This window comes from Melozone crissalis, unplaced genomic scaffold, assembly GCF_028551555.1.
Source record: "Melozone crissalis strain CALT ecotype California unplaced genomic scaffold, PUWL_Pcris_2 ptg000063l_1, whole genome shotgun sequence".
Classification (NCBI taxonomy): Eukaryota; Metazoa; Chordata; class Aves; order Passeriformes; family Passerellidae; genus Melozone; species Melozone crissalis.
The window spans coordinates 13,599,202-13,611,399 of NW_026535841.1; the positions used below are offsets into that span (position 1 = coordinate 13,599,202).

Consider the following 12,198-nt stretch of genomic DNA (forward strand, 5'->3'; position numbering starts at 1 on the left):
TACGAGTCGCGGCTCTCTGCTCAAACCACTCCTGAAACCTCCACGGAGCCGGCACAAATCCCATCCCTGCCTGAGAGAAAAGGTTCAGCTCAGCCTCCGGACCGGCACTCGGGTTATCACGGCTTTAAATCATCCGAGCCGTCCTGTGCCGGTACCTCAGCGCCGCTGCCCTGCCAGGAGGAGCAGGAGGAGGAGGAAGAGGAGGAGGAGGAGGGCGGGCAGACCGGCACGCACGCAGAGATGCCCTTTCTAGGATTCATCTCTTGACGAGCATGTGATCATTAGAGTTGAGCTGCCCTCGCTTCCCTCCCCTCCCTGCCGCAGAGCAGCCCTTGCCCGTCCCCTCCCGCCCCCGGCCACGCTACCTAGCGCTTATTGCAGGCACAAAAACCACCCAGGAACACGTGTCAGGGGCTGCGCAGCGCTTACTAATTAAACAGGCCTGGAAAAAAGACATGGGCTGGCTGTAGCAGCCGTCTAAATAAAAGATGACATTTTCAGTAAACAGCACTTCCTCGCAGAGCCGGGCTGTTCAGGGGGTTACTGACAGTCCAATAAATCCAGATCACTGCGTGCTGCCGACACCAGGGGCTGAGCTGCTACAGCCAAGTACCTGACAGTGATGGGGATGAGGAGATGGATTTTCAGAGGTTCAGATAAAATAAGCAGTTTTAGCTATTTTGGGGTAAGGGAGAGAGAAAATCCCAGTTTAGCTGCCTAAACCAGGGAGCTGAGCCCCAGGCTGGGGAGCAGGGGTGGGCTGGGGTCTGGGCTCCTGGCACAACCAGTGGGGCTGGGCAAGGCAAATCTGGGAAAACTTTCCAGGGGAAGGGATTTCAGCTCCAGGGGTCCAGCTCACGTAGCTCTCCAGCACCAGGCACCTCTCACACTCTCAGGGCAGGATGAGTTTCCCAAGGATTGTCTCACCAAAGGCTGGCACACAGCCCTGCCGCTTGCCCCCGCATCCACCCCCGTGGAGAGTTTCCAAAGTCTCATCTATCCCCCACTGCTGGCTGGTCCTCAAAAGCACTGATGCAGCTGTAGGTGTGCAGACTCCTCACTGGAGCCTTGTGCACCCACACAGAGCCTGATCTGCACACCAGCACTCTGAAAGAGTCAGCCCAAGAAGAAAAGCAGCTGTGGGAGTCACCCTGCCCGTGGCAAGGCTCAGGCAAATGGCCCTGGCCAAACCCAGCCCTGTCCCAGCTGCAAAGCCTGCAGCAGGTGCCTCACCACAGCACGACCAGGAGAGCTTCCAGTTCCTGTATTTGCTGTACACAAAGCTTCTGTGCAATATAACAGCGACTTCAAAGGTGCTAAGAGAGATGTGACCAATGTGACCGTGCAGGGAGCCTGCTCTGCACCATCCCCCTGCTGTCAGTGCATCCCTGCCTGGTACCCACAGCACCCCCACAGCAGACCTCAGTGGTCACAGATGTCACCAACACTGCCCACCTGATTCCATGAATGGGAATGAGCCAGGTCTGCCCAGGGACCTGCCCCTTGGAAAAATTCATCACACAACAGAGAACTCCAAGCCAGAGCTTAATATTTTGGTCTTCACAAGCGATAAAATCTCCTGGCGTTGGAGAACATCAGCACTGTGGCATTGAAAAGTCTTACACAATTAAATCCAGGGGGTAAGATTTCCAGGAGAGGAAGGATCATCAAAACCACTAAAAGCACTCTACATCAGTGGCCAAGAGGATGATTTGGCCAATGCCCTCCTGCCTGCCACTGGTTGCTGTTGAGCAGGAGGCATCAGCTTACTAAAATTTTTTGACGCTTACCTTGGACAAAAAGCAGCAAATGAATTAATTGCATTCTGCATAATTATGGGTAGAAGACTGTAGCCTCACTGAAGGCTGACAGTCCCACCATGGGCTGGTGGAAGCTGCCCTGGCAGCAGGGATGGCACAGCAAGGGACTGGTGATGCTGTGTACAATGAGATTAACTTTGAGAAAAAGCTGAGTATGTTCAGCTTGCTGCATTTGCCATGTTTAGACAACTTAATGAGACAAGCCAGAGGCAAACCACCACAGGCAGAACATGTGGCAAATCAAGAAGAATGACATAATTTGTCTTGCATTAACCAACTGCAATATACACGTCTCCAGAACGAAAGATCAGGAGGAGAAGCAATTCCGAGCACGTCACATCTTTGTACGTACACAAAGAAATTCCTCTATCTTGAAAGCTGCCCAATTAACACTTGACATCCACTGTAATTGCTGATGCTCCTTGCTGCCTTTATCAGATCATAGCAGCACCATAAGGAGCTGTCTGAAAGGCCTGGCAGAGCGAGGTGAGAGCTGGCAGTGCAACTGGGAAGAACAGAAAACACCCGGCTGAGGGTTCCCACCACGCCAGGGCTCATCTCTAGGGACAGACGGACACAGGGAGGCGTGCTCCTGCCCAGGGACACAGCAAGCCAGAGCCTGACTGGAGAATTTATGCAAACCCCAAACTGTTCAGGTACAAAGGCAGCTCCCCAGGCCCTCCCACAGCAGTGGGACCTTTGCTAAAGACCACCAGCAGTCCTGGTAAATCCTTTCCCTTCCAAAGGCATGGCCACCTAGGACTTGGTTCCAATACTGGTTTTGTTAGGAGTATGTTTAGTGATGGACCCTGCAGAAGAAAACCACAGGGTTCATCCTACATCTGCTGAATGACCCCACCTGTACTTGCGTTCCTGCTGTTTAACAGAAGGAAATTCATCAAGAAGCAAACCCAAGCCTTTACCTCTAGTGAGATACATGAAGATCCCCAGCACTTGTACAGTCCCTCTGCAGCTCCCCAGCACACAGGCAAAGATCTCTTTTCTTGATCTGGTAGAGAATCCTGAAATATTGCCCCAGCAGTGGAGCAGTGGTGCTCACGAAGGGACCTCCACTTTTGGAGGGCTCAGTGCCTCAAGAAACATGTCTGAAACAAAAACCTGTTTGCTGCAGGGCCCATGGATTCAGAAGGGAACCCACAGATGTATCAGGCAGCAGGATTTGCCCCTACAGAATCTGTCTACCCCTGGGCAGGGGTACAGGCAGGGAAATTGTGCTCTTACCCCAGCTCATGCTCCTCCAAGGGGCCTGGAGCTAAAGAGATCTTCACCAACAGCAAAAACCTCCCTGCAGACTACAAAAAAATCTTCATTCTTGCCTGAAGAGCATTTGGCTTCCAAAGCAAACTCCAGCCCCTTGCTTTTCCTTTGAAGAAACTTAAAATAGGCCTGGGAGGGGAAAGCAGGCAGGAGAGCAACTTCCCGGCCATGGGAGCTCCCGTGGGGACGAGGAGCCAGCCCCACGAGGCAGCAGAGCAACCACAACCAGAGCAGGGAGAGCCTGGGATTTTGCGTGGGCTCCTCTTAAAGCCAAGTTTAAAAATGGAAGAGAAGGAAACACGGGAGTTATTTTGAGAAAGCGGATCTGAAATTAGGAGGCGGCACTTTCTTGGACCGGCTCCAGCCATGGTTCCATGCAGCACAAAGCTGCTGCAGCTGAACCGTGCTCCCGGGGTTATTTATAGCACCCCGTAGGCTGCAGGGCTGGGATGGGAGGGGTTCTGCTTGGGACCAGCCATGTCCTGCACACAGATAAGCAAAACCCTTCTCCAGAGGCAGAGAGTGCACACAGGATGGTGCTGGGAAAAGTTCCTGTCCTGGCACCACATCTCCCAGGCAGGCATGGCAAAGAGGCAGGCTGGATAGGGATTTTGTTCAAAACAAAGTTCAGAAGTGCGGCTGAAGTCAGCAGAAATCATGGAAACCCTCAGAGACACCTCTGTGCATGCAGCAGAAAGCAAGCAGCACAGCCAAAACGTGCTGGGACCAAACCGCAACCTTGGGACCAAACCGCAACCTGGCAATGCCCGTTCCACAGGGAAAGATTTTCATTCCTACAACCACAAGCACTATTTTTTCCTGCCCTTTAAACCTCAGCGTGCTCTCTCTGAGAGCCAAACCACCCCTGCAATTTGCTGCTCTCCACACACACAGAGCAGGTGGGATGAGCCCCAGTGCTGCGGAAGGGAAAGCAGCACTAACACTCCTCCCTCCACAGCTCCTGCAGGCACGGCCAGCACGGTGCTCTGGGCACACCAAGCACCAGTGCCCTCCCCTGGGCTCTCCCTGAGCACAGGGAGCCTCAGCCAGCCTCCATGGCATGAGCCCAGCCCCTCTCAGCCGGCCCAGGGGATGCTCTCCAGGGCTGCCCGTGGGATGCAGCTCCCCCAGCTCCCTGTGCTGAGCTGGAGCCATCTCCCCACCCCACCCGCAGTGACAGAGCACTGTCCCCAAGGCTGGGGCCAGCAGGTGATGCAATGGGGGTTACAGATGACTCATCATATCAGCAAGAAAACAGAGGAAACCGGTGACATGTGAGCCATGTTCACACCAGTTCACACCATTCCCCATCCACCCTGCACAGAGTGTGACAAAACCACTCATTTCAGTTCTTTGCTGCTCTCTGGCTTTGGCTCATCACTGCCAGACAGTTTCAGTCCTTGGCTCGCTCACACCCCATCCAAGGCCAGTGGGGAGCCCCCAGACGCAGCTGGGTTCCACTCACACTCACTCTCACCCCACTCTGCTCTCTTCTACAGTGCCCTTCAAAGGCACACTAAGGTTAAAGTGATGTGCCAGCAAGGCTTTGCCACTGCAAGCCATGGCTGAGCATTCCACCACCCCAAAACTGCTGAAAGTGTTGGCAACGCACAGAAAACTTCCAGAAATCCACATTTCAGCCCTGCAGCAGTTACCCAACCCAACCCAAGAGCCAGGGCTGTGCTGCAGTCTGCCTTCCAGCCTCCAGCAGATTTGGGATCTCTGCAGTTCTCATCACTACTTCCAAGACCTAGAAAAGCAGGACATGGCCTAATCTGGTCTGGACAGATATCACATTTAATCACAGACAAATCTTCAAAGTCAATACACCTGTTGGAAACTCCAGATCCTGAAACAGACACCAGGACCTTTAAAAAGCCAAAACAAATGAAAGTTTCCTTAAAATGCAATAAAAAATTAAAATATTCCCAATGACTCCAGGGTAATTGTTTACATTTTATCTTTTTAAAAATCTTATTATGTAGAAATGTCAACAGTATCTGAATTCTTGCCTTTCTAGTTTTCCTCCAGACTTTCCAAAAGCCCATTTTGCATCACCAAGCTCAGATGAGGCAGAATAAAAGTTATTAGAAACAAAAGCAAAACAAACAAGACCCTTTCATCAGCCAAATATGAAAAGCCCCCATCCCAACTACCACATAAACTAGAATTTGAAAAAAGCCTCGTAGATTAAATGCTCAAAAGCACTTTTACTGTTAAGGTCTTATTTACTGCAGCAGCTCCGTGCTGACGAGGCAGGCCCCATTCCTCCCTTTCTCATGTAAATCAGGAGTTCATAGAAAATCAGAGTTCTACAGACATCAAATCCCTGTAGGATCTGAGTCACACTCAGTGTCTGTGAGTGGTTAACGGCAAGATTATATTTTGCAATGCAAAAAACCTTCATTTATTTATTCTCTTATTTATGGATGGGGCATTAACGCTTTATGGAGGTATTTGAGGGTAAACTGATAGCTGGGAACATGCTCTGCACAGACACAACAGCAGCAGGGGATGGAAAAAGTTCCAAACAGTCCTTTGAATTCCAATTTTACAGCATAATGCTGGATTTATAGATAGATAGCTGTGCCCTTTTGAAGGAACAAGCATCAAGGCAGAAAACGAATTAAAATTTAATCTTATTGATTTCCACCAGCTCAATCTCAAGAGCGAGACAGACGCTGCTGCTGCTGCTGCTGGCGCTGCCTGCACTGCATCAAACCCAGTTTTCCCAGGCTGACAGCAGGGCAGGGATGGGCTCCCCTGGCTGCTGGCACCCACAGGGGTGACACGGGGAGACTGGTCCTGCTGTGGTGGGGCACAGCACGAGGTGTCCCCTCCCTGGCACGGCGGCAGAGGACGGAGTCACGCCACGTCCTGACGCGACCTCTGCGTCCGCGATAAAGGAGCGCAATGTTTCAGAGGGAGCTGACTGAGCTGCTTTGTCTGCTGGCCTCTGAGCAGCAGCCCTGCACGACAGGGACCTCCAACCACCCTCATCTGTGGGCTCCACATCACCACAATGGTCAGAGAGATGGCACAGGTACCTCTTGTGCACACAAGCAGGAATTTTTGGGATGCACAGGAGAATTCACCCAGCCAAGCCTTGCTGGGCTGATGGGTAGCAGCATCCTCCAGGACACACTGCCAGCCCTGCATCCCACGAAAGGCACAGAGCAATGCTGCTGCCCTCCCTGGGCTCAGCAAGGGACTTGGAAATTTCTGTTTAAAGCACAAAAACATCTTCAAGCCCGGGTATGTTCAACTGATTTCAAGGGAAGGCAGGTGCAAGGAATCCTGTGAATGCCCAGTGGAATAAAGCTACAGCTAAAAATACACACAGATGATCTGATCGGGCCTGGTTGTGGGGATTTGAGGTGGAAGAAGGGTAAATTCTGTTGATACAATAACACATCCCAGAGCTGCAAATTGAAGTCCTCAAGGAGGCTGTGTCACACAGCCATCACCTCTGAGGTGCCAGACTCAGCAGAGATCAGCTTTCTTCCACAGGGGAGACACTAAAATCACTCCCAGGGTTTAATTTAGGAGATCCCGAATGTCTCCATCACTGTCAGCCTCTGGATTAACCGAGGCATCCATCCCAATCTGATTTTTCCAGGTAGTTCTGTGCCACCCTCCCAGCACCCAGCTCCTGGAGAGGAGCCCCTGAGCACCCTGCAGCCAAAACTGTCCCCTGAGCTTCCCATGGCACTTTTCAATGGCTCTTGGCAATTTTAGCCCCCAGAACTGTTTTCAAACACAATTTTGTTTCTTCAAGGATGAACACACTTTTGAAAATATGACTCAAATGCTTCTGTCAATGCTGCCCACTGTCTGTTGTCAGGTTAGTCCACAGACAGTACCAAAAATGTTCACTCCCTTTCTCATAATCCTTTCAGAAATGGTACAGTTGACACTTATGGTTGAAATTTTGGCTCAGATACACAAATGTGTGTTTTTCTGTGTTATACTGCAAAGATTTCCCAACAAGTACATTTTTGGGTGCGACTTCACAGCCCATCTTTGGACACAAGAGAAAATGGTGTGGGTCAGCACACAGCAGGGGAAAAGGCACCTGGATCTTGAATATCAACTGGTCCTCTACAATCCAAGTCCCCTAAAAGCTTCCCAAATGCAACCACAGCCTCATAGCCCAGGATTTGACTGCAGTCAAGAGCAGCTTCTCTCCACTCTCCCCCAGCAGAATTTGTACAGTCACCTTTTTTCTCTGGAAATCAATTACATGTCCAGCAGAGTGTGGCAAGAGGGGATTACAGGTCACATTTTCCATAATTATCCTCTCTGACACCGAGGAACTTTTCAAATCACACACGTTAAGTAGGTCACAAGAGGGAACGGCAGCGTGATGGGCATTTAGCATCAGAAAACCTGAATTTGGAGAAAATGGGATCCAGCCCAGCGCCGCCCTCATCCCAACCCCGCATCCATCCCATGCTCGGTGGTGAGAAAAATATATAGACTTCCCTGATGAACCATAAGCTAAAATTAGAAACCATTCACGCCTGCAAAGCCACAGCTATCGCCAAAAGGAAAGTAGGTCACAGAATGGCTGGCTAACTTGATTTTCCGGCTTTTCTAGCTGCGCGTCCTCAGGTAACCCCTCCGCTCCCATGGCCCGTTCTGGTGCCTCCTTTGTTGGGCTATGACTGCGGGCAGTGTGCGGCTCTGAGGGGCTGGCAGGGGTGGTGGGAACGGGCAGGGCAGCGCCTGTGCCCGGGGGACACAGAGCCAGAGAGCCCCAGCCTCACACACAGAGCCCCAGCTTCACACAGAGCCCTGCTTCAAACAGAGCCCAGCCTCACACACAGAGCCCCAGCTTCACACAGAGCCAGAGAGCCCCAGCCTCACAGAGGGCCCAGCTTCACACAGAGCCAGAGAGCCCCAGCCTCACACACAGAGGGCCCAGCTTCACACAGAGCCAGAGAGCCCAGCTTCACACAGAGCCGTGCTTCAAACAGAGCCCAGCCTCACACACAGAGGGCCCAGCTTCACACAGAGCCAGAGAGCCCCAGCCTCACAGAGGGCCCAGCTTCACACAGAGCCAGAGAGCCCCAGCCTCACACACAGAGGGCCCAGCTTCACACAGAGCCAGAGAGCCCCAGCCTCACACACAGAGAGCCCAGCTTCACACAGAGCCCTGCTTCAAACAGAGCCCAGCCTCACACACAGAGCCCCAGCTTCACACAGAGCCAGAGAGCCCCAGCCTCACACACAGAGGGCCCAGCTTCACACAGAGCCAGAGAGCCCCAGCCTCACACACAGAGGGCCCAGCTTCACACAGAGCCAGAGAGCCCCAGCCTCACAGAGGGCCCAGCTTCACACAGAGCCAGAGAGCCCAGCTTCACACAGAGCCGTGCTTCAAACAGAGCCCAGCCTCACACACAGAGCCCCAGCTTCACACAGAGCCAGAGAGCCCAGCTTCACACAGAGCCCTGCTTCACACACAGAGCCCAGCTTCACACACAGAGCCCCAGCTTCACACAGAGCCAGAGAGCCCAGCCTCACAGAAGGCCCAGCTTCACACAGAGCCCTGCTTCAAACAGAGCCCAGCTTCACACACAGAGCCCAGCCCAGCCTCATACACAGAGCGCCCAGCTTCACACACAGGGCCCAGCCAGAGCCAGCAGAAGCCCCTGCCTCCCACCTGCTCAGGGATTGGCACAAGGGCTGGCTTGCTGCCCCTTCCACAACGTTGCTCTTTAAAGATCGTTTCAGGCTTTGCCAGCACTTCTGGGGTGCTTTCCTTTCTCGCCTCCTCCTGAGGCCTGAATATCCTCTTTTTATTTGCATTTCTTAGCGTGCACTGCCTCCCTCAAGCAAGCCACAAGCCAAGCCATGCGAGTAAATCTGGCTTTCCTTCCCTTTGTGCAAGGGCTGGAGCCCTGGCTCAGCCATTACCAACGCTTTTCCCACAAGTAGACCTCCAGGCATCAACTTCACTGCTTTTCCACGGCACAGAAGAGGCAGAAAAGCTTAAAATTTGGCTCAGTGACCTTCATCACTCTAAATCAATACATTTCTATCTGGCTTGCAGCCTTTGCTCCTATCAACTCACCTTGCAATTAATTGCAAAGCTGGAGGTCAGCACAGGAGTGTCTGGGCCTCTCCCACATTCACAGAGATAGAAACACCTGGAGGATCTGCTGCCATCAAACCCACCCTATTGCTGACCACCATTCACTCTTTTCCAACTCACAATCTCAACTGACTCTAATCCCAAGACCCCTCCTCTTCCAGCTTTCCTCCTCTTGGCCCCAAAGGCAGAGCAATCACCACTAAAATGCATCCCAAACATTCAGTACAGAGAGGCTGAAAGCTGAGCCCCTGAATGTTCTTCAGAAGGGCAATTACATCCTGATTCCCACCCTTGTCACTGGAGCTCTGACAAAGACAACACTCAGCACTCCTTTCCCTGCAGCCCCAGCTCAGCCTCTCCCTGCTGCGGTGCAGGAAAGGCTCCTTCCACCCTCAGCCATCCCAGCTGGCCAGGGATGCTGCCAGTGCTCTGAGGCCCACAGACTGATCCTGTCCTCTCCAAAGGAGGAACCTGCCTGCAGCCTGCTCTGGTTTCTGTCGAGCCAAAGGGAAGGTTGTTGGTTGGAGTCTCCTGCCCACAGATGGGCTCCTCACACACGACACGCAAGGGAACTTGACAAGAACAGGGAAGAATCATTGTTTGCCCATCCCTGGCAGAATTCAGACATGAACACAGAGCCTGATTTGAAATGATACAAACATATGGTGTCCAACGTGACCTTTGTTTGCTGGACACCCACCTGGAATGAGTGCACCCATCACAAAGGTTCATGGTGAAACCCCTGGCACCAAGCTGGCTGGGATCCCCCTCATACTGACAAAGGGACACCACCAGCTCTGAGCACTGCGTGACAGTGTCCCAGGGGTTATGGCCATGGGCACTGTGTGTGACAGTGTCCCAGGGCTTATGGCCATGGGCACTGTGTGTGACAGTGTCCCAGGGCTTATGGCCATGGACTCTCCAGGGGAAATGTAGAACTCCATGCTTGCCCTCCACAATCTCTGCCAATCACCCATGGGACAGGGCAGAAATGCCAAGGGACCACCTGAGTGATGGTGAGGCTTGGAGAGCAGATCCTGCCTGCTGTGAGAGGGTGGTGGGAGGGAATGTGTGACCCTTCTGCTGGCAGGGGCAGAGACAAGAGGTGACAAAGCAGGACAGGGGGTTGGCAGGACACCCAGCCCCGAGCTCCAGCTAATGGGGACTGCCACAACGCAGGCTGCCGGGGATGTGAGGGCTGAAGATCACCTTTCCCCCCTGCCTCACCACCACCACCCATTTCTTCCCCTTGTAATGTGGTTCAGCTACACAAGGAGGATGGGGCTCAAATGAACAGGAATACAAATGTTTAAGAGCTCACTTTTGAGCCTCCCCCTTGCACAGGAGGCACAAGTCATCTATCCTAGCACCCCCAGAGAGGGCCCTTGGTGATGAGAATGGCTTTGAGAACACTCAGCAGTGCCCCCAAAGCCCAGAGCTGTGCAGCCATCACCAGCTGGCGCCTGCTAATGCTGCAATCACATCGACCTCAGCCTTCACCCACTCACACAACAGACCGTGCCAGCTCTGGGTTCCCACTGCTCAGGGAGAGCAGCAGATGGAAAAAGGAAAACCAGGAAAATTGCCCTGCCTGGGAGCGCAGGGTAGGCGATTTTATTTTTTTTCTTTTTAGGAGTCAGGCACCTGGATTTCTGCAGCTCCCAGTGAAATCGCAGGCCTCGCAATTCAAAATAATTAGCGACTGGTAGTTTTCCTTTTATGCAAAATCATCCTTTTTATCCAACACCTAAATGAAAATGAATATGCTTGATTATCTACCAAAGGGCCCAATTTCTGAGCCTCGCTCCGATGCACACAGCAAAATTCATCTCTCCTCGGGCTCCTGTTACAGGCAAGGGCTGATAAATGAGCGGTCAAGGCAGAGATCCAGAGCCAGGGATGCCAGCCTGACCTTTGCTAATGCTATTTACAGCATCAAATATCCACAAATCCAGCCATGGCTGCATCCACATCCTTGCTGCTCCAGCCTGGGGGGCTTAGGGACAGCCAGGAGAGCTCACAGCTGGCCTGTCAGCATTAGAGCAGCACAGATGTCACCCTCCATCCATGCAGCCCACCCACCACGTCAGAGCCCACCCCTTGAGGCAGCTTTCAAGCTGGTTCACTCCAAAGGAGAGGATGAAGCAAACTGTTTAGCAGAGAGGAGTCTGAAGCATCTCTAAGGCTGATCACAGGAAACCCCCTGGGCAGGTTCTTCAGAAGACATTAGTGCTCATCTGCACCATTCTGACAGGGCTCCATCCATCCCACTCCCATGGCCTCCACCCCAAAGGTAACAGCCAGGAAAACCCCCCACCTGATCCCCACCAATCTCTCCATCATCCCTGGCCATGGTGACACGGCACAATCTCACATTTGCCCCTCCACCACCTCCAGACTCACCCTGTTCTCGTCGTAGATGATCTGCACCAAGCTGCGATGTTTGGACTCGATAGGAGGGGGAGAGATGGGTTTTTCAGGCTCTGGTGGTTTGGCTGCTTCTTCCTCCAACTGTTGCTGTGGAAGGAGAGGGGGGAGGAGGAGGAGGGTGAGTCACAGCAAGGAACGCAGCCGTCCCTGTCCACACGAGACTCTCTGAGGTGCCCTGAGCGAGGCAGAGAGCGCCATGGCAGGAGAGTTCCAGCCAGCCAGGGGAGAGGGAGGAGAGCTCCAGCAGCCCCGGCCACGCAGGCGCAGCGCTGCCTGCCCCAGGCACCGGCCCTGTGCTCGTGGCTCGGCGTGCTTGGGGTATGGAGGATGAGGACCTGCCTCAAAGGAGCCTCCTGGAACGGGCCCCAGGCTAGAAATAACGATTTTACTGGGAACACTTAAATGAAACCACAGCTCCAGCCCGGCTCCGTGCTGCTACCTGCCTCTGGAGCTGCTGCTGCGTGCAGGGAGAGGTGGACGAGCCAGGGATGAGGTGATGAGCAAGGCTGCTCTCCACCCTCAGCTTCACCTCCCAATGGAGAGGTTGGAGGACATGCCTCGGGATGACTGTGC

At 53.1% G+C, this 12,198-nt stretch overlaps 1 protein-coding gene across 1 annotated transcript in view; it reads right to left on the reverse strand.

Moving 5' to 3' along the window:
- NCOR2 (nuclear receptor corepressor 2) overlaps positions 1–12,198 on the reverse strand; it is a 174,492-nt gene that overhangs the window by 97,420 nt on the left and 64,874 nt on the right. Inside the window, exon 6 of the mRNA XM_054288473.1 lies at positions 11,599–11,712. Within this exon, the coding sequence (XP_054144448.1) occupies positions 11,599–11,712 (114 nt within the window). The remainder of the gene's footprint in view (positions 1–11,598; positions 11,713–12,198) is intronic.